Below are 22829 nucleotides of genomic sequence, written 5' to 3'. Positions count from 1 at the left end.
CATCATCCCCAGCCCATCCCCCAACCCAAGAGCCCCAATTACTGTGCTTCTCCCCCATCCCATTTCTCACCCCGAGGTAATCATGGTCCTGAATTTTAGGTTTATCATTTCCTTGCTTCAAAAAATCCTTTTATTATACGTGAATGTGTCCCTAGGCAGTATGTTATTTTGCTTGGCTTGTTTTTGAGCTTTATAAAAATACTACGGTCAAGTCCATAGTCTTCTGCAACCTTCTCTCCCGCTCTGTGTTGAGGTGGGTCGTTGGTGCTCTTTCATCTGCACTGCTGGGTCTTCCATTGTAAATACGCGCACTGCGTTCATCAGTCCTTCCGTCAATGAACATTTGAGTTGTTTCTGGTCCTTTACCTAAGACTGTGGCAGGAGAGAAACGGGTAGCGTGGAAGGGAGGGGAGGCAGTGGGGCAGCGTCTCTGATGGGTGGGGTGTTCCTTCAGCAGGAGAAGAGGAGGCTGGTCCCAAGGTGCGGCCCCAGATCCAGAGAGGTGACCCGGGCGGCTGGACACCCGTCAGCGGGATTTTCAGGCAGGCTGGCAGAAGCCTTTGCAGGGGGAATTGAGGCAGTGATCAGTTCCAGGAAGGGCTAATTGTCACCCAGAGGTCTGTCCTTAGGCACTTGGCTCCAGGTTCTTGTTCCCAGGCAGGGTGTCTAGCTCAGCCATCAGGTAAGAGGCTTAGGGCCTTAGAAAGGGGAAGTGGGCAGAGCTTAGAGGCAGGACCAGAGAAAACAAGTCCTGGCTTGAGCCATCAGAAGGTTAGGGCGAAGGAGAGAGTTGCAACTTGGAGGCACCCAGGGGTCATCCCGGGGGACTGTGTGGTCACATCTGTTCGACAGTGACAGCTATTCCAGGAGTATCATGTGGGCCGGCATGCGTGGCCAAGCCACAGAGCCCTGGCACAGCGAGGGTGCAGGGTGGAGGGCCAGGGCGGTGGTTTTGCTGCTGGTCTTGCTGTGGACAGGCGGCATGCGGCGGCCATGGGGTGGAACCAGGGGCCCAACTGGAGGGCAGACAGGGAGGGAGCCAGTGGTTTGGACAGATCACATCTAGCAAATGGAACCACGGCCCTGTGGCCATTTTCCACTGCCTGACCACACTACGTGCTGCCAGGCCTGGGGTCAGGAGAGGAGCACAGGGCCGGAAGTAACCCTCCGGGAGGATCTCATCCTCTTCCCAGCGGTGGGACCTCGGGCACGTTTCTTCACCACCCTGAGCCTGTTGCTTTCTCTGTGAATCCCCTACACTCACTTCCCTACCTGCCTTCTTTGGAGGAGTGTGAAGTAATGAAGGCGAAGGTATAAAGCGTTAGATGTTTAAAATCTGTTCTATCGTATATTTCAGATTCATAGTGATTGAGAAAGTAGTATCTTTTTCTCCTTGGATTCCTCTCTTGCTTTCTTTAGTCTTATCACTTGTTAAAACACTTGGTAGTTTGGGTCTCAAGCACCTGAACTGACTTGGAACCCAAAGATGTAGGGACAACATATGGTCTGCCATTGCCTTTCTGTGTTCATTTATTTTAGTCACTTCTCTGTGCCTCAGTTTCCTCACCTGCCTCACAGAGTTGTTGTGTGACTCACACAAGATAAAGATGATGAAGTGCTTTGTGAACTCTGATGTTCTGTGCATACATAATGAACTATTTCTTTGTCATGGACGCCCGTTTTGCTTGTAGCCTGGGCCTGGCCCGTATCGTAGCATTCCCGGACATACACTCAAAGCCAAGAAAATTACATTTATCTTAAACATGTGACCGTGACCCCTTTCCAATCACAGCCGCAATAACTACTTGGGAAATCGTGATGGCCCAGAGCAGGGGCTGGCGCAGCCAGGCTGTGGGCAGGTTTCCTGTAATCGGTTGCCTAGGAACGTGGCTGCCCTGTCATTCTGGCCCGTCCCCCTGTCATTGCCCAGGCAGCCCCAGCAAGATATCCCCCTGTCAGTCTTCTTGAGGACAGCTCTGTGAGCCTGGCTTAAAGAGCCAGGTCCGTCTGGGCGTAGATGATTCATGTGGCAGAAATGCACGCACAGAGGAAAGGTTTCTAGCTCAGCTTTCATGGACATTCTTTCCCAATTTCATCGCTTGGTTACTATCTTCCTCTAGCTCCGGGTCCACTTCTCTCCTTGGCCGCGATCCTTTCCCTTCAGTGTCGGGAGGAGGCACCTTCCCTAAAGGCTGAGGTGCTTCTCCTTTTCCTTCTTTGCGCTTTTGATCTCCTCCCTCCCCGTCAGCCCCAGACACCCCACGGGAAGGAGGCAAAGGAGCAGCCTGGGGCTCACGCTCCGGCTCGGGTTTCGTTCTCGGATGTCCCGGGCTTGAGCTAACCCCAGCTCCTCCTTCCAGCAACTCTAGCTGGAGAGCTTGGCAAGTTAACCTTTCTCTGCCTCAGTTTCCTTATCTGCAAAGAGAGATAATATTGTATTTGGACCGGCCTCACAGTTGTTGTGAGACTGGATGAGAGAAAGCTGTGTGGAATTCCAGCAGGTAGGAATCCCTTAATGAATGATATTATTATTACATTGCTTGTTATCTGTAACAACAATCGTTCTCAAACTGGTCTGTGAAGAAATGCCTTGAACTTACGGGGAAACCATGAAATATTCACATTTCCAACTTAATGGAATGCCGGTATTCCAAGGACCACAGTTTGAGAAACAAGTCCTGGCACTGGTTGCCTCCCAGCCTGGCCCCAGCCTCGCTTCCCCGTCCTCCCTGAGGCCCGCGAACCCACCGAACAAAATGATTCCTGTCTCCTGGACGTCATTGGTGTTTCCCCCAGTTCTGCCTGTTTGTTCTGTCTTGGCTGCCACGCTCTCTCCTCTTCTCCCTCCTTTTTGAAATTCAGTGCTGACAAGATGGTGCTCAAATCCCACCTTCTCTGTAAAGCCTTCCTTGACCACTTCTGACATTTAAGCTTTTTTCTTCTTCTAGCCGCATTTGCTGGTCACCCACTGAGACAAGCCCTGAGCTAGCTGTGGGCCATGTGGTTCTGGATAAGATGCAGTCTGTCCCTAAGAGGTGCACTGTGTAGTGGGGAGACTGCCACATGGGAGTAATAAATGCTGTAAGGGGGCAGGTACAGGATGCAGGGAGAGCACAGAAAAGGGAGCAGTTAACTTTGCCAGTTAACCCAGTCAAGGAAGGCTTCCCGGAGAGGAGATGCTCCAGCTGGAGCTTAAGGCATGGAGAGAATTTGCCAAGCAGAGAACAGTGAGTGACACCACACCCTCCTGGTGTCCCTCCTCTCTCGGGTGCGCCTCCTCAGCCCCTTCTTCTGCGCCTGCCAGTGATGCGATCCCAGCTCCTCTCCTCGTGTCTACAGTCGCTCTCTAAATGATCTCTTCTAGCCCCATGGCTTTAAGTACCAGCTATGTGCTGGTCACTCCTGTATTTGTATCTCCTGTCTTGACTTCTGCTTGAGTTCCACACTGGTCTATCCAACTGCCCACTTTACTTTTCTACTTGGATTTCTGGTGGGCATCTCACACTTGACGTGTCCAAAATCAAACTCTTGATTTCCCTTCCAAACTTACTCTCCCACTGTCTTTCCTATTTCAGTAAAGGAATAGCATTCAGTTACTCAGACTAAGCCCTGCCCCCCCCGGCCCCCCAGTTTTAATATTTCTTCTTTTCTCCTCCTTCCCACATTTAATCCATAAGCAACTCTTGCAGATATACTTTAAAATGCATCCTAAATGTAACCACTTCTAACCAGCTCCCCTGCTGCCATCCCAGTCTAGACAGCCATCACCTTGTACTTGGATCACTGCAGTAGCCTCCTAATTGGTGTTCCTTTTCCCACCCTTGCTGCTTGTAGCCTATTATTCTCACTGTAGCCAAAGTCATTCTTTTAAAACATGTCAGATCAAATTACTTCCCTGTGTAAACTCTCCAGTGGCTTTCTCATTGCACTTAAAATCCTGGCTCCTTACCATGGCCTACAAGATGCTGCATGATATGTCCCCTGTCATTCTATCTGACCTCATCTCCTATCTCCCTCTTGCTCACTCCTTGCTGTTTATCAGAAGTGGCCTTTGTTCTTGCCATTCCTCCTGCCTGGAAGGCTCTTCCTCAGCTCTTCAAATAACTCATTTGCTCACTTCATTCAGTCCCTGTTCATACGTCACCTGCCAAGTCTTTTGCTTCTGGTCATGATGGAGTAACAAAGACTGGACTTAGCCTTCTTTAGAAAAACAACTAGAATAACACACAAAATGGATGAAATAAGTGTTTTCAGATTTTGGACAACACTTAGTTATGCATTGTGATCCCCGAGGAAATGGGGGAAAAAGCCAAGATGTGTCTCCGGTTGCCTCAGCTTTCTGTCTGGAGGCAATCTCCAGAAGATGGGCAAGGGGGGGGGCACCTAAACAGAGCCTTGTGATATCAGTGAATTGAGGAAATGGAGATCAAAGTTCAGGAATGCCGACGTGGTTAGGATTCTGTGGGCAGAATTCTGAAAGGTAGGGACCCAACCAGGAAAAGAGCTCCAGGAACCTGCGTGGGATCCCTGTGCATCTTTGCCAAGTGCTGGGCCATTCATATGTGGAAGGTTAATCCACAGAGCTGCGCAAAGAATGACCAGGGAACTGAGAAGCTGAACTACTTACAGAGCTCACACAGAGCAGGGAGGTGTTCAAGCTCCAAAGTCAGGGTGGAGAGTGCTTGGTGGTTACTGGACACATTCAATGGAGACTCCAGAGAAGTTCTGCCTTAATGGACTGAAGCTTCCCTGGAATGAAGGTTACTCTAGGCCCAACCTAGTAAAGCTTGAATAATAGGCCTTGAAGGTATCAAAATAATCTGCAAATAATTGACTGTCTAAAAACCTAGCACTTTTTAAAAGAAGGCAAAATCCAGACACTGAGCATTAAATGTCCAGCTTCCAATAAAAACCCACTAGATATTCCACAAGGCAGGAAAAGGCAACCCATACCTAAAGAGAAAATCAATAGAAACAGACCCATAAATATTAGAAATAATGAAACTAGTAGGAAAAAGATGTTAAAACAGCTATTACAACTATGTACAAAAATTTACAGGAAAATATGAGCTTAATGTAGAGAGAAATGGAGCTATTAAAAAAGAACAAAATGGAACTTCTAGGAACCAAATGGAAGAAAATATCTGTAATGAAAATTTCACTGGACAGGATTAATAGCAGATTAGATTCTGTAGAAGAAATGATCAGGGAACTTGAAGACATAGCAATAGAATTTATTCAAAATGAAACAGAGAGAGCAAAGTGACAGGAAAAATAAATGAACAGACCCTGAGTTACCTATGGTACAATATCGATGGTCTAACATATGTGTAATTGGAGTTCCCTGAGCAGAAGAGACAAGGAAGATACAGGAGACTATTTGAAGAAATGGCCACACACACAAACATGTGCACACACACACCAAGGCTTATCATAATCAAATCAGTGATGATAAGAAAATCTTAAAAGCAGCTAGAGAGACAAATTATGTTTAGAGGAACAAAGAATAACCAACAAGTTCTCATCAGAAACTGTGCAAACCGGAAGAAAATGGGATGACAAATGTCACCTTCTTAGAAAGGCCTTCCCTGACCACCAGACTCTCCCCTCCATCCACTGTATCACACTCTATGTTCTTACGTTGTTTTAATTATTCACTTGCTTGTGGTCTCTCTCCTAGAATGTAAGCTCTAAGAGGGCAGGAGTTAAAACATACCTTGTCTTATTTGCTGTTTGATCCCCAGTGCCTAGAATAGTACCTAGGGTTTGGTAGGTGCTCAGTAAATATTTGATAAATAAAGTTGTCTTTTAAGTAGAAAAGCACAAAGAGAGCAGTAAAGCATCCTAGAGCTACCAATAGTTTAGCACAATTAGAGCCCAAGATGTGCAGCAGTGAGTGCAAGAAAATAAAGCTAGAGTCTGAGACAGACTCTGGTCATAGAGGAATTTGCAGGACATGTTCTGGAACTTGGACTTCCTTCTGTAAGCAGGGATTTTTAGGCAGATGAGTGCTAATATTTTATTTGCCTTTATAAAAATTACTCTGGCATCCCCTTGTGCCAGGTCAGTTAGAGGGGCGAGTTTGAGAGCAGGGAAACTAATGGGGAAGGTATTAAAGTAGTCCAGGTGAAAGATGGTGCAGGCTTGATCTAGACTAGGAGCAGCAAGGGATGGGCCAGATCTCGAAATCTCTTTAGAAGGTAGAATGTACAGAGTTGGTGAGCAGCTAGGTGTAAAGGAGGAAGGAGAAATGTTGGCTGACTGCTGCTGGCACAAAGTCCCTCACAGGCTACCGTTATGATGTTGTCCAGACTGCAGTCATGTCAAGGCTACTGGAGAAAGATCCCCTCCCCAGCTCACTCACGTGGCTGTTGGCTGGGACATCAGTTCCTTGCCATCTCAGCCTCTCCATAGGACAGGTTACAACATGGCAGCTGGCTTCCCTCAGAGTGAGCAAATGAGAGAATAAGAGAATGCATCCCAAGATGCAAGCCACAGTCTTTTCATAACCTAATACTGGAAGTGATATGCCATCATTTCTGCCCTATTTTGTTTGTTAGAAACAAGTCACTAAGTGCAGCCCACACTCAAAGAGAGGGGATTACACAAGGGTATGAATACCAGGAGATGGTATCATTGGGACCATCTTAGAAGCTGCTGACCACAGATAGTGAGTTTGGATATGTTGAATTTGAGGAGTCTGGGACCTCCCAGTTGGGAATACTCTGGGTGCAGATGGATATGTAGTTCTGGGGCTCAGGAGGGAATCCCCTCTCATTGAAATGTAGTTTGGAGCCTTTGCATGAGTTTACAATTCATGGCTCAGGGCCTTTTCTCCCCAACTTGCTTTGGGAGCCTCTAGAGGTAAGGGATGAAGGACAGATATCGTTAAATCCCCAGGGCACCCCTCCAGTAGCAACACATAATTGCTGACTGAATTACTTGGAGGGGTGGAGAGTATCACATAATCGAAAAGTCCTCTTTCTCCATTTGACATTTCCTACTCTGCCACCAAACTGGAGGGAGGTTTTCCCATTTCTGAGCTGCAGGTTTCTAGTCTGCAAATTGGGTGCTAGACTAACTTAGTAGTTTTTTAAATATATATATATGTTTTTCCCCTGGGAACCCCAGGATGTACAAAAAGGTAAAAGTTGGTATGATCCGGCCTCCCCAGTGCTTCCCAAAAAAGGACCTCATTTTGAAAAACTCTGAACCAAATAAATTCCTGATATTCCACCAGCTCTGATATTCTGGGATCTTATGATAATAGCACCCCTCCTCCTGGTTCTGTGATTCTGCTTCTTGAGATCCATTGGTGCTCCACATTTCCTTGAACTTGTGAAAAAATATAAAGATGACTTTCATTAAATACTTACTATGCGTCAGGTACTGTGCAAGACATTTTACATCACATTAAATTTATTTGCTCCTGTCTCCCCGACTAGAGTGTAAGCTCCATAAGGGCAGGGACTATGTCCAGTCCACTCCTTTATTTCCAGAAGCTAGAATAGTTTCTGGGACATAGGAGGCAGTCAGTATTTTACGAATGAATGAACTAAGGTAAGTACTATTCCTATTCCCATTTTATAGATGAGGAAACTGGGGCTTAGAGCTGTCCAGCTAGTGTGAGAGACCAAGCTGGGATTGAAGCCCAAATCTGGCTCCAAAGCATTCCTGTACAAGACCCAACACGTTCAACGACCTGCACCAAAGTTTAGGTTCTGGAAAATACGATGCTACTGCTGTGTGCAGGTCCCTGTGGCTGATAAGGTTTTGCCACTCCCCTTCTCTAGCTTCCCTATAGCTGTGAATGCATAAAACCACTGTGCACTGAGCTGAGAAGAGTCCCCCAGGCTGAGAAAGTACAAGTCCAAACTTCTAATGTAGCGGAAAGTAAGCGTCTATGACTCAGGATGATAAACTGCAGCCCTCCGTTCTCTGTAGCCTCATCAGCATCACGTGTCTCAGGCCAGGTCTGAAGTTAGACTGTTGATGTCACCAGAGTCTCTTAAAGGCCTCATCACTCATATCCACTTGTCATATATTATTAAGCGGATCTATAATACATGTAACATTTTCTACTGCATTTCCATTCCTTTCTTCTTATGACCAGGGAAAGAAAAATAGAGTGAGGATGACTTTTCCCAACTTTTCATCCTTATTGCCCTTTACTGAAGACTAACCTCATCTTGAATTACGCCCCCCCCCCCCCCGCCGCCGAAATGGTCATCCGGGCTCTGATTTCGTTAATAAGGATGAAGCTACAGTTTAATAATTATCATTTAACTAGTGCATATTCTGTATAGACAAGTAAATGGATTTTCCCTCATCTTTTCTTCTTGAGTCCACAGAGGAGGAGATGCAGCTATATCTTTTTTCTTTCCTTTATTCTCCACGTTAGTTTTGGGAACTTTGGGAGCTTTCTACCTTGTCACCTCCTAGAGACATAATGAGAGTCCTCCCAAGAAGCTGGTGTCCTTAGAGTCCGTCTGAATCCAATTAGTACCTGCAGTCTCAAGGGTGAGGAGATGTTATCGCAATAAAGGGTTGTTTCAAGCAGCGGCCATGAGATGCCCAGGGTGGGTTACCCTGATCGTGGGGCCTGTGAGGAGCTGAAAGGGGCCAGAAGACAAAGCCTCCCCTGAGGCAGCAGCCGGCCAGATTCAAGAGCAGGCGGCTGGCCAGTGATGCTGGACTTAGCGTTGGATGCAGGCTGGCCGCATGGGCGTGTGGGCTGTGCACTCAGCGTCCCACACTCCAAAGGCCTCCACGCTTGGTTTCATGTTCTGTTTCACCGTCATGAAATGGTTCATACTTTTTGAACAACAGACCCTGCATTTTCATCTTGCACCGGGTCCCACAAACTGTGTAGCCGGTTCTGCTTGGGTGTGAAGTCCAGCTCTGTGATTTACTAGAGAGGCAGTCTCAGGAAATCCGCTGGCCTCTCCGAGACTCAGTTTCTGGTTCTGTGAAATGGAGAGCACGATCCCTTCTTCAACTACGCAGGCATGAGGATTAAACGTGATTCTGAATAATTGGTGCATTTTATCATAATTGGTGCCTAGTGGGCGCCTAATAAATATTCCCTTCCTCTTAGGAGGGTCTATCAGAATTACCCAGGGGATTTGTTATTTAAAATACATTTGCCTGCGTTCCACTCTGGAAGTTTCTGACTCATAGGTGTGGGCTGGGGGCGGGCAGTGGTTTTGAAAGGGGTCCTTAAGTGATGCTGATATATACCCGAGGTTAAGAAAGATAGCCTTGGGTTTTGTAGAGATATAGCTAAGAAGCAACTTAATAGAGGAGAACAGAAGGAGAGGGAGAAACTGATGGACTACTACTGATCCTTAACATAATAAAAAACCTGTTAAAGAAGAAAGAGGTCATCATCTTACCACCGCGCTTCAGACGACACCGATGGTGCTGAAGTGAACCATGGGACCTCATCCCATTACCAAGGCCCCTATAAAATTTTCTGCTGTCCATTTGGCCTGACAAGCACATCCAGAGGAAGAGGGCCTGTGGACGAGAGAAGCCAGGGTCAAGGCCCAGGCTGGGGGTGGGGTTGGAATTAATTTTCACCTTGATTCCCCTAATACCATACTCGATTCCTGCAAAGACACTGCAGCTAAAGGGAGTAATTCTGAATTATGTTTATACTGCCCCAGATTTTAGGCTTTGACATTCTTCTCATGAAAAATCTGAAGCCTATACTACTTGAAGTAAATGCAAACCCCAGCATGAGAATCGAACACGAGCAAGAAGTGAGTATTTTGAGTGTCTCATTGAATATATTACCATCCAACCGAATGTTCCCACTCTCCTGTTGCTCCCTTGGCTAAATGAGATTCGACATTCTCAGATTTGCCCAGCAAAGTTCTGTTCAGGCCTACATGATTTCAATTTTGTTGAGCTCTGAACATCATCTATTAATATAAGCTCCACCCGACCTGTGGTAACTTCCCAGCATGCCATTCTCCACTTCTTACGATCTGCAAATGTAGAAGCAGCTGAGCCTTTCCATCAGTTTTGACATGAACTAATTAGTTAGCCTCAGGAGATGAACTAATTGAAATTCTACGAATATGATTTAGCCATGTCGACATGCTTGAATCACTAAGATAAATAGTACATTTAACAGTGGTTTTCTTTTTCTCCCCCCCGCTCCCCCCGCCACTTAAGAATGCATAAAAAAGACTGGAAAGAAATACAGCAACGATTAATACTGGGTTTTGTGGGGACTATATGGATTCTTTTAATTTTCTTCCTCTCTGCCATCTTTCCAGTTTTTCTACAACGAGCACGTATCATTTTGATAATGAGAAACACATAGCGCTGTTTTTCCCCTTCATGTATTTTGTTGATTTGTTAAAGGAAACTGACATTTTTCAGGTAGACTAAAGGGGGCCTTTAGAGAATTCTAACAGTACAACCACTGGGGCTTGTGCTGGTGGTCAGTTGGTGCTGAATCACTCTCTCCACTGTAACATGGAATCCTTACCCTTCAAGCTCTCTCCAGGGGTGTTTGAGAATGTCCCCAGCCTTGTCGACGAAGAAGTGAAAGTGGCCGTCATCAGAGACACACTGCGTCTCATGGACCCATTTAAGAAGAAAAGAGAGAGCCAGTAAGTATTTTTTATATCATTTATTTCTATCAACTCTGCTTCCTGTGTCCTAAGCAGGTAAGTTAAGTTCTTAAAACATGTTAACACTGGGAGTGAGGTTTATACCTTAAGCAGTCTAATAAATCGTAGTTTCATCTATGAGTATCAGCCTCCAGATATAGTGACTCGAAGTCAGGTGATGGAGACCTACAACATGAATCCAACACTTGGGGTTCAGTGGATGAATTTCTAGCCGACGGTTATCTGAGTCTGGAAAGTCTTCTCTAAAAACCCACTCTCCCCCAGTGATAGCATTTCCCCTCACTCACCATTGCCCACCTGGTGCTTCTCTGTGAAATCCTCAAGCACAGGGAGAGAGTACAAAATGCCGGAGGAGAGGGCCACAGGTAACTTGGACGTGGTAAGGATCGCTTCCTTTTAATTTTCTTCATGATGTTTGCATTCTTACAGTATAAGCTTTTTGTTTCAAAACCTGCAGAACCAATTATTGAACTTGTGGCAGTTCTGTAATATTTACAACAGTTATAATTCTTCTCCATCCTACCCACCCAGTGGATGTTACACTGGCATATTGATGGCAGTATGTGCCCTGCCCCTCCCTCCATGGAATCACCCCTGAAATGAATGACATTTCACTTGGGTATTTTGTTTGCTTTGTTTTGTTACCAAATTCCTGGCTTTCACAAAGTAAGTGTTGAGTGAATATCATTGTGCCTCTTTTAGGCAGAAAAATCAAAGACAAGCGATCCCAACAGCGCTCCTGGTACCCCCGACATATCAGATTGACTCAAACGCTCCCAGACAAGTAAAGCACTTGTCAGCTATGGTTCACGAACGTGAGGAACGCTGACTTCCCTAAGCAAGTGGTGTTTTGCAGGTTCCTCTACTGCAGCCCCTCACCAGCTGGGCTCAAGCCCACACATTGTTCGAATCACCCTGCAGTAGCGCTTCTCCCCTTGGCCGCACATTAGAACCATCTGGAGAGCTTTCATAAATACCAGTGCAAGCACCCACACATCTAGAGATGCTTTTAATTAGCCTGGGCTGGAGGCCTGGCCACAGAAATAGTTGAGGTTCCCTAGGTGATTCTATCATGCGGCCAAGGTTGAGAGCCACTGCCCTACGGGAAACGTCACTCGGAAGGAGCATTTGGCATATTCTGAGTCAGGCTGGATGCTGCCTGCTCGGCCCAGTTCTCTTCCAGCGCCTTCTTTGCTGTGTGAGGCACAGATCCATTGCCAGCAAGACTCGCTGAGGACGCTCACCTGTCATTCACGTGGGCCGATCCTGCCTCCACCGACTAGGGCTTCAAAGTGGTGGCATGTCAGGTCTGCAGAATCCTCAGAGCAGCCCGTGGCAGCTGGGTAATGGGTCTACGCATACACGCATGCAGCTGCTGTTTTTAGCCATCCCTAAGGAAAAGCAGTGGATTAATTGCAGTTTGGTCAGATTCATTGTGATATAACTCATTTCTCAAAAATCTACTCTCTAATGGTCATTGATCTCCCCAGTAGAGGTTAGGTCTTGAGAGACCGTATTGCACTGCGGGGAGATTCTGGTGGCTTTCCACGCCAGTGTGGCCCAGGGGCATACTTTTAAAGATGACCTTGACACATGAGCCTTCTGATTCCTTTGGTGGGAACAAGTTCGAAGGCCATTATGTGGCCTGAGCTTTCTTAACCTCTGCCACCAAAACCAGGAAGAGAGGTAAGGGTACTACTGTATTTTTCACATTAGGTGGCCTCAACACATGATTAACTTTCTTTATCTGGTTCTAGTTGTTTTTCTTCACCAACACCTGGCATTCGGTATGATCCACATGAGCTGCAGATCTAAAACTTAAAAGCAATTTAAATGGACCCAGGACCATTGGGAAGGATGGGAAAGGCATTGTACGACTTATCAAGTCATAAGTAGCAGCACCTCATTTTTAATTTAAAAAGCATCGACTTTGTTTGTTTTTTTATTGGTAATCAGGAACAGTTAGAGCTTCAAGAACCTGACTTCAATTTTAATAGAAAAACGCTTCCACCTCATCCTTTCCTTACCTACAATAGGAGGGTGTATGTTAATAGCTAAATGTCATTTACTGATATTTTTCCTTAATTATACCATTTTTTAAAAAAAAAAACCAGCAATGATTGTCCATGAAAGAATTTTGTAATCTGTAAAGTGAATTTTTATGTAAAGAATTATTATTATCATTTTAATAGCTTTACCATACAAAAAGGCTGAAATTATTCTCAACTCTTTTATGTAGAAATGTTTCAGTATAACTTGGAAAAGTACCATATTTGTGCCCACAGATAACGCACAGTGTTGTAGTGCTGAATTGTGTGTTCCAGTCTGGGTCCAGGTCACTCCAACTGCAGGAAGTGATGTCACATGGACTTCTAGGCTGGCAGTTAACTTTAGAAGCTGGAGTTTCTTGTGTTTGAATAGGATCCAACGTAAACAGTTATAAACAAATGGTATCCTAGCCTTCCCCTTCAACTCCTTAGCAAAAGAGGGTCTGATGTGTCCTTCATCAGTTCTTTCCTGAGTACGCTTTGTCAGCAAGACTGTTGAAGTGGGCTTTCACTTTTCCTGCACAGACTAAAGAAAAAAGGTCGATAGATGTCCTGAACTCCTCATATCTCTAAACTGCTCGGGGAAGGTGCAGAGGGGGGCCTTGGAAGGGCACCAGACACGTGTGTCCGTGTGTCATGCATCTTCACACACCCCGGAAGGGCAGGTAGGCTGGGGTCAGTTCTTTGGTGGGACTGAAAGCAGTCCTCATGCCTTCCATGGTGAGAGGAACTCGCAACCCTGCTGAGACCCATCTTGCCGTAGTTGATAGAACTTTCTCTTGAGCTGAAGAGACTGAGATTCAAATCCTGACCTTGCGGACGTACAGAGCTATTCTGAGCCCCAGTATCCTTTTCTATAAAATGGAAATAATGACATTTAAATGAAACAATGTGAAAGACTTTTACTATATAGTAGGGACTTAATAACGCTTGGTTTACTGCTAACAATAAAATTATCTACTAGAATCTGAACAAACAAAAGGTAACGCTTGGTTGCCATGATCTTTTCTGGTATACTTAAAGCAGACTTTCGAGTTTAAAACCAATGACATATCCTAAAACCAAAGCTGTTAGATCACTGTGGACTAGACTTGACAGTGGAGCTGGCTGCCAGTGGAAAGTTTTGTTTCCAAGTAGCATGATGTCACCGGCCCAGGCAAATTTATTTGTTGGGTTAAGAGAAAATACACTTGGCCCCTGAAGGAATAAAATAGCTGTCATATGAGAGCTGTTTTGAACTCTGATGACTTTTTGTAATATCTGCTGACTCTATTGATTTACATACCAGGGTTCTTTGGAGGCACTGCAGGGACAGGGGAAGGGGGAGGCTAAAAGGGGAGGATTCTAGAACCATCATCTATCTCTACACACACCTATGGAGGTGAAATTCACACAATATAAAATCAGCCATATAAAAGTGGCATCTAGTACATTCATAATGTTGTGCAACCATCACCGCTTTCTAGCTCCAAAACGTTTTGTTACCCCAGACGGAAGCCCTGTATCCATTAAGCAATCATTCCCCATCCCCGCCTCCACCAGCCTGCTTTCTGTCTCTGGATCTCCATATCCTGGATTCTTCATGTAAGTGGAGTTTTTTGTGTCTGTCTTCTTTCACTTACCATGTTTTTGAGGGTCACCCATGGGGTAGCATGTATCAATATTTTGTTCCTTTTTGATGGCCAACTAATATTCCATTCTATGGACATACCACATTTTATTATCCATTTGTCACCTGATGGACATTTGGGTGGAAGTCATTTCTTTTCAGCCAGAGGGGAGCTGGGATGACCTATGTTATGTTTTGGCATTCTAGAGATTTCCTTTGAGAGGAAGGGATCTTTTCTGCTACAAGAAGTTTCTAAAACCTCTGGTTTAATCCAGCCCCCTCATTTTATTGATAGAAGCACAGACTGTTAGTATTGGAAGGGACCTTAGAAACCATCATGCCAGTCAGCTCTCTGGTTCAAGAACGTCCCTCCCAAGCATCCCGGGCAGAGGAGAAGCGTGTGTCCTGACAGGGCGCTGGACTTGGCATCAGACAGGTCTGGGTTGAAGTCCTTCATCTCTGATCATTGCACTATGAGCTTGGCCAAGTCGCTTTATTCTCTGATCTCATCTTTGAAATGGGGATCAAGGGATCTCCTTGGCTGGACTGTCACGGGCATCATGTGAAATGACACATATGAGAGACCCTCAGGACATCTGAGAGGATTAGACAAATGCTAGTTCTTGGGGTCACCATGTGGTCCATCAGGCTGCTTTAAAGTTACGCTGATGGTGAAACATAAGTCACCAGCTCCTGAAGCAGCCTATCTGAGTTGTGTACGTAATGATTCTGTCCGTCTGAATCGTACAAGACAAAACTAAAATGAAGAAGGTGGGTCATTTGCTGAAGGAGGAAATCAGGGAAATCAACGGAAAATTTCCTCTATTCTCAAGGTATTTGGGGAGCCCAAGCCTTTCCTTGTAAACACTTCTATCAGAAGCAGAAGTGAATAAATTGCATTCCTCAGTTATTTTAAAAATGAGGTGATTATTCCATCAATTGATTAGTTTTTGGAAGGTCGGTTTACCCCCGGGGGAGCCATTTTACTAGTATTTTGCTCCTCTTCCTGTAGATGTTTCTGGTAACCACCTTCCTTTCTCAGGAATCATAACCCTTTAGGACCCGGAGTAATATAAATAAAGCCAGGGACAGGCTTGGAGTAATCTGAGAGGATGTTCTTGATGCCACGCAGGGCCTGGGAGCTGGGGGCTAGACTGCTTGCCTCTTATTCAAAAGTGTACACTTGGAACATGACTTATGTAAAGCACAGAAGCCCCTTTTCCCACAGCACCAGTCCATGGTCCTCTCCCAGTTTCCCTTCCCTCCTACCGCCATGACAACCAGGTTTATGTGAAGGATGGAGTCAGCCTGCTGGGACAGCTTTGGCCCTAATTCAGAGACATTTGTCCTCTGAAGGCTTCACTGGGAGCTCAGGCTTCACTCTGACCTTGACTCCAAGTGTATCCCTTGGATCTTGTGCCCTGTTCAGAACCAGTACATTAGGTGAATCCTCAAATTAGGTTGATTCTACATAGAATCTAGGATAAAGGCAAAACATTCTAAGAGAACAGAGATCAAGAAATCTCCCAGTGGTTGGGTTTCACCGCTGGGGGCTTATAGTTTGACCAAGGAATGTAACTCTGTCCTGTCCTGAGGAAGAATATCAAAAACACATTAATTAGAGGTCTCCAAGCCCAGATCTCTGCCCCTTAAATTGGCAGTTATGTCCTAGTGAAATACCCTCAACGACAGAGAAGAGGGGTTCCTAAACTATCTAGACTAAACATGCCTCTGTGAATGTAGAACATTATCTTTCTTACTTTCTGGAGTATTCTTCTGGAAACAGGCATTCTTTCAGGAGAATCATCCGACCCCGTGGATGGAATGGCCCATCCACGTGTGCACAGCTGACATTTTGTTGAAATTCTGGGGCTTTGTTGACCCCTCATGATTTCTTTGTGGCAAAACGCTACAGATGAGCACACCCTGACCCCAGGCACCTCTGAAGATTTCACATAAATCAGGAAGGAGTCTGGGTCACAGAGAGATGAATATTTGCATATTCATTTGGGTTTCATTTTACACCATGCCAGCATTACAGATACTGATTATTTAGAGCATTTATTAAGCACTTACTGTGTGCCAGGGAGAAGACTACAGAAGTGAATTAGCTCACAGGCCAGTAATGGAGGCAAGACCCACACATAATATCTACGGGGTAGAAAGTACAAGATGCCCTGGACGTAAAGACAAAGTAACAAGGGAAAGATTATTCCCTGATAAGAAGAGTTAAAAAAAAAAAACCCAAAAAACTGACAAGGAGGAGTGGCACTGGGCCTGAGGTTTAAAGGATGAGTAATATTCGGAACAGGCAAATGGATGGAAGGATTCCCCTGGTGGAGGACACAAAGGCACGGGGCTCTGTTGGGGAAACGTGAGGAGATGAGTCAGCTGGTGAGACAGGTGCATGAAGTAGATTATTGGAGAGAAGGTGCCAATGGGGACGTAGATGAAGACCCAGAGGCCAGAGGTGGGTGGCCTAGAGTAAATCAAAGCTTGTCTTCAACCTGAGTTGAAAACATGAAGGCCTTCGGGCTGTCTGTGATCCCTGAAATGACACAAAATCTTATGTCTGTGTGTATTTTTCCTGGAGAGAAGGTCAGAAATTTCATCATATTTTCCAAAAGTGAAGAACCCAACAGCCCTATTATCATTAGAGGCTCCACGGAGCGAAAGCGATTTGCCTGGGGTTGGGGTGTCGCGGCTTCGGGATACATCATACCCGCCGTACCCGGAAAGGCTTCACATTTCAGATGCCAGTCAGCAAACTAGAAAAATGTGTGCATTTTCACGTAAGAACAGACAGGAAGTGACTAAAGGTACACGCGTTATTTTATGTGCATGAAATAAAACCAGACAGCTCTCTTCCATTCGAAAACGTTTAAGCGTTAAGTCAGAAGTAACCAGTAAAAGCCTCTTCTGCATGCAGTTTGTTGAGCAGGAACCATTTCTTAGACTTATGGGGAAGGCGGATATCCTGAGCTGACGTGAGAGTGTCGTTTCAGGGACCATTACACTGGAGCAGGGCCCCTCCGCCGGCAGGCAGGCCGGTTCGCCCTCTCACCAGGGTGCAGAGCAGATGGGAACTGAGGTGAGCATATGGCCAGTCAGTCGGCATTTTGGGGAAACGGCAGAGCGGAATTCTGCGTGGGCCCTTCCAGAGTTATTCCAGGTAGTGATGGGGGAGCAAATGTGTTTGGAAATTTCCTCATGAGTTGCTCCAGTGAGCCTTAACTGTTCATGTGCTTTTAAATGAGGCGTTGTTAGCTTTTTGGAAGGAGGCATTGCGGTCTGGGCTTAGGATCAAGGTTTTGATACCAGTTCTACTGGGCCTCAGATAAGTCAGTATACTTCCCTGAGCCCAGTTTCCTCATCGGAAAAAAAAACAAAACAAAAGCAAACAACCTCAAACAAACAAAACAAGAGAAGAAAAGGGAATGATAGTAGCTGCTCTGCCTCTTTCACAAGGGACTGTTTGTTGAGTGCTTACTGTGTATGGCACGGTGGTGTTTACCTTTATCCCCATTTTGTCCTCATAACAGCCATATGCACTAGGTGCTATCACTACTTCTGTTTTAAGAGGAGGATACTGAGGCCTGGAGAGGTTGAGTGACAGGCCCAAGACCACACCAGTTATAAGCAACAGACTGGGATTTAAAGCCAGGTGTGTCTAGCTCTTGCCTTGAGAGAGTGGATGAGAAGGTATTTAGCGCACTAAGGAGACGTGCGCACACAAGGCATTACCTTATCGGGTTGGGTTCATGCCTTTGCCCAAACTTTAAGGCAGGGACTCATCCCTTTAGCTTCAATCACTGAACACGAGTGGGTGCTTATGAGTGATTGATCATCTCCTGTGAGGGCTCTGTGGCCAGCTAGGTGGCCAATTCATATTCAGTAATCTTCAACACTGTAATGAATAAAATGTAAGCCAGTGTGCAGAGAACGCCAGCTTAAAGCAAGATCTATACGTGCCGCAAGACAGAACAGAACCAGACAGAAAATTATTTGTATGCAATCGTGAGTCCCAGACTGGGAACATGCTAGAAGTTCAGAAGAAGGCAGGCTGAGCCAAGGATGAGGTGGAATCATAGGAAATTACTGATATTCGATCTTTTTTTTAATTTGACTTACAAGAGTGGCAGTTTCCTATGATTCAACTAGTGGCTGGCCTGGAGTGGTCAAGGCAGCCTTCCTGAAGGAGGTGGGGCCGTCACTTGCTTGGGCTTGGTTCAGTGAGGAAGATAGAAATAAGCTTGGGGGAGGAAGGATGGAGGCAGGAAGCCGGGCCAAGGGGTTAGACAGGGTGGGGGAGGACCGCCAATCATGCTTCCAAAATGGCACTTGGGGCTGGAGAGGACAGATCCTGCTTCTCTGCTACATGCTTCTTATTAAATTTTTTCTTATTATAAAAGTGATATGTGCTCATTGTAGAAAAAAATGGAAAATACTGAAAACTGTGTAGCATGAAATAAAAATCTCCCTCAAATTCAAGCCCCCAGAGCTAATCATTATTAACTTTTTAGTTCATAAAAATGGTATCGTTTTCTGCTGTCTATCTTGTTTTATAGTTGAGGCCATACGATCTGTATAATTTTTGTATGCTGTTTTTATTTTTCTCCATTTTATGCGACAGTAATTTCCCTTCTTATTAACAGTTCTGTAAACATCATTTTCATCAGTGGCTGGGACTCTGCCTCCGTATTGGTGAATGTTTAGTTGATTTCCAGCATCTTGTGCTTAAAGCTCTGTGTGCTATTTAGAAGTCTGTCTTAGGCTAGAGAGAGCCCATGAGGAAGCAGGACTGGAGATGCACATGTGTTTTTAATGCACAGGAGGGACAGCAGAACGGTGAGCGTAGGGGCCCTGGAGTCGAATGCTTTGGGGTGAATCCTGGTGCTGCCACTTACAGCTGTAAGTGGTACAGAGTTTCCTCCCCTCTCTGTACTTTGGCTTCTTCATCCATAAAAGGGAGTTTGCAGTTGGATGTTTTTAAATCTGCAAAGCAATGAGATGTTCTTAATTTGGAAGGAGAGAAAATGCTGCTTATTCCTAAGGGAGTATCTGTTGTGGGAAATGTCCAATATGAATGTAGTATTTAAACAAGTCAAACAATATATGTAACCTGGGGAGGTTTTTTTGTTTGTTTGTTTTGTTTTAAGGAAAAAAATGTGTGAAGGAGGAGGTGGTAAAGTAAGTGGGAATTGATCTCCAACAGCGACAGGTTGATCTTTGCCTGCCAGGATGGATTTTTTTTTTAACATCTTTATTGGAGTATAATTGCTTTACAGTGTTGTGTTAGTTTCTGCTGTACAGCAAAGTGAATCAGCTATATGTATACATATATCCCCACATCCCCACCCTCTTGTGTCTCCCTCCCACGCCTCTAGGTGGACACAAAACACTGAGCTGATCTCCCTGTGCTATGCGGCTGCTTCCCACTAGCTATCTATTTTACATTTGGTAGTGTATATATGTCCATGCCACTCTCTCACTTCGTCCCAGCTTACTCTTCCCCCTCCCTGTGTCCTCAGATCCATTCTCTACGTCTGCGTCTCTATTCCTGTCCTGCCCCTAGGTTCTTCAGAACCTTTTTTTTTTTTTGGATTCCATATGTATGTGTTAGCATACGGTATTTGTTATTCTCTTTCTGACTTACTTCACTCTGTATGACAGACTCTAGGTCCATCCACCTCACTACAAATAACTCAATTTCGCTTCTTTTTATGGCTGAGTAATATTCCATTGTATATATGTGCCACATCTTCTTTATCCATTCATCTGTCGATGGACACTTAGGTTGCTTCCATGTCCTGGCTATTGTAAATAGAGCTGCAATGAACATTGGGGTACATGACTCTCTTTGAATTATGGTTTTCTCAGGGTATATGCCCAGTAGCGGGATTGCTGGGTCATATGGTAGTTCTATTTTTAGTTTTTTAAGGAACCTCCATACTGTTCTCCATAGTGTCAGGATGCATTTGATCTCCCTCTAATTATCTGCTAGATTAAAAGAAATGAAAGCTCAAAATCAAAGCTGGTTTTAGTAATCACTTGAAAGCCCCTGGTTATCACACCAAATGGTGGGCAATATTCTCCAGCTGCTTTCTTTCCTTTCCTTTTTATTCAATTTCCATTTTTTCCATTTACTTTTTAGCAGCAGAAGAGCCCTTTGCAGCTTTCATCACAGAGGCTAATGTGAGGGGGGGAAGAAGGTGGAATTTGAAGGTTCAGAGTGGTAGGATCCGCCCCCAAGCTCATCCTCCGCTAGGTGCTCACATCACAGCGAGAGAATCAGTGGGGAGCTGGCTGCTCAGTGTGTGCACTCCCTGTCGCCGTGGAGCCTTCGTTTGATTGGAGAGGCTCTCTTTCTTCCTCCAGACTGTCCAGGTCTCTGCAGCACCAGAAGCTGCTAACATATGCATGAATGAACTCGTGCACACACGCGTGGATGGGCTTATGTGTGGGTCCTGGGCTGGGTCAGGGATGACCGTACATCTCTGTGGGGTGCAGGGTGCCGTGGTAGCACCAGCTCAGCAAGGTGAGCAGGACGGAGGCAGTGAGAGAGGCCTCAGCAGAGAAAATGAGTCCCTTGAGGGCCTGAAGGCAAGACAGAGGAGCCCGGGGCTCTCAAAGCACAGAAAGAACTCCAGCCGGGTTGTTCATACAAGCTACAAGCTGGAGACAATCTAACTGTCCACCAACAGAAAAATGCACTAATCCTGGGTATTCACTCACGGGAAGACTCTGTGTCAATGGGAAATGCGTGAATAACGTACCTCTGTGCATTGATATTCAAGTTGAGGAAAAGAAGCAAATCATGAAAGAATATCTACAGTATGGTTCCAACTCACGACAGGCAAAACTAAACTTTGTTTTATAGAGACGTAACCCTACAAAAGCAAGGAAGAATGATCAGAGAGTTTAAGATGTTTACTTCCGGATGGGGCTGGAGAGAGGGTGCGGCGAGGGGCACAGGTGGGCGGTTGAGATCCTGGCTGTGTTCTGTTAACCCAGGTGGTGGAGGCATAAGTATTAGAATTATTCTTTAAATGTATGCACCTGTTTTATACACTCTTCTATATGCGTGGTGTACCAGACATTTACAGGTAAAACAAAGAAGTCCCAGGTGGCAAGATTATAGTGCGTAAGCAGGGAGGGTGTCAGGAGACAGGGCCAGGGGCTGCAGGATCTAATGGCTTAGTCCAGGCATTTTGCTTTTCATCCTAAAAGCAATGGACAACTTTTTTTTTTTATTGAAGTGTAGTTGATTTACAATATTGTGTTAGTTTCAGTGGTACAGCGAAGTGATTCGGTTATACATACGTATACGTATATATCTATATCCTTTTTTTGGATTCTTTTCCATTATAGTTTATTACAAAGATACTGAATATAGTTCCCTGTGCTATACAGTAAATCCTTGTTGTTATCTGTTTTATATATGGTAGTGTGCATCTGTTAATCCCAACCATGGAAAAGTTTTAAATAGCAGGGTGACATGATGAGATTTATGTTTTCAAAAGATCACTTTGGCTGCAGCGTGAAAACCAAACTGCCAGGGACGATGCGGAGGCAGCTAAGAGGTGTGAGAGAGATGGTGGCTGTGTGGATTAGGTGGCAGTGGTAGGTGGAGAGAAATGTTGTATTCAAGAGGCATTTAGGGACTTCCCTGGTGGCACAGTGGTTAAGAATCCGCCTGCCAATGCAGGGGACACGGGTTTGAGCCCTGGTCCGGGAAGATCCCACATGCCGCGGAGCAACTAAACCTGTGCACCACAACTACTGAGCCTGCGCTCTAGATCCTGCGAGCCACAACTACTGAGCCTGCACACCTAGAGCCTGTGCTCTGCAACAAGAGAAACCACTGCAATGAGAAGCCCGCGCACCGCAATAAAGAGTAGCCCCGCTCGCCACAACTAGAGAAAGCCCGCGTGCAGCAACGAAGACCCAATGCAGCCAAAAAAAAAAAAAAGGCATTTAGGAGGATGGGTGGATAGGACTTGGGGATGTGTTGGATATGAGAGGTGAGGGTGAAGGAGGGGTCAAGAAAGGGGCTGGTTTAGCAACTGGGGGGTGCCAGGGAGCCCTGGGGACGTAGCAGCTTTGGGGGGACGTGATGCAGGGTCATGAGACCTCCAGGTATACTGTCTGCTAGGTAGCTGGGTAAGTGGACTGGGGCCTTACGAGGGGGTGGGGCCGTTATGGGGATAGCTGTTCCCTAGAGTAGACTGGCATGTCCACATGGGCACACCCGACAGTTGTCTGTCAAGTGATTTCAATGGCAGCTGTGGTGAAGTGGGGTGAGCCGGGGCAGGAGGTCTGGGTTCAGATCCTGACTCTGCCGGTCTTTCTGACCTTCTTTAACTCCGTTCCCGGCATCCGGCTCACAGAGCTCCGCCCTGCTTGCTGGCTCAGTTGCTGGGCACAGAAACATCCTGTCTTTAAGGCATCTTTTAGAAATCATCATGCCGTCTTAATTTACTTTCCGGCTTTTGGAGCCGTGCATGTGCCTTGGTGTCCTTCGCG

The 22829-nt window shown here is 45.6% G+C and overlaps 1 protein-coding gene across 9 annotated transcripts in view; it reads left to right on the top strand.

Moving 5' to 3' along the window:
• The window catches only part of TTLL11 (tubulin tyrosine ligase like 11), a 277747-nt gene that overhangs the window by 99753 nt on the left and 155165 nt on the right, over nt 1–22829 (top strand). For all 9 annotated transcript variants that reach the window (XM_033427264.2, XM_033427260.2, XM_033427259.2 and 6 more), the window contains 2 exons: nt 9669–9764; nt 10510–10625. In XM_033427264.2, the coding sequence (XP_033283155.1) occupies nt 9669–9764; nt 10510–10625 (212 nt within the window). The remainder of the gene's footprint in view (nt 1–9668; nt 9765–10509; nt 10626–22829) is intronic.

The sequence above is a fragment of the Orcinus orca genome, chromosome 6 (genome assembly GCF_937001465.1).
Source record: "Orcinus orca chromosome 6, mOrcOrc1.1, whole genome shotgun sequence".
Taxonomy (NCBI): Eukaryota; Metazoa; Chordata; class Mammalia; order Artiodactyla; family Delphinidae; genus Orcinus; species Orcinus orca.
Note: the sequence above shows the minus strand (reverse complement) of the source record. Positions and strands in the feature narration are given on the sequence as shown.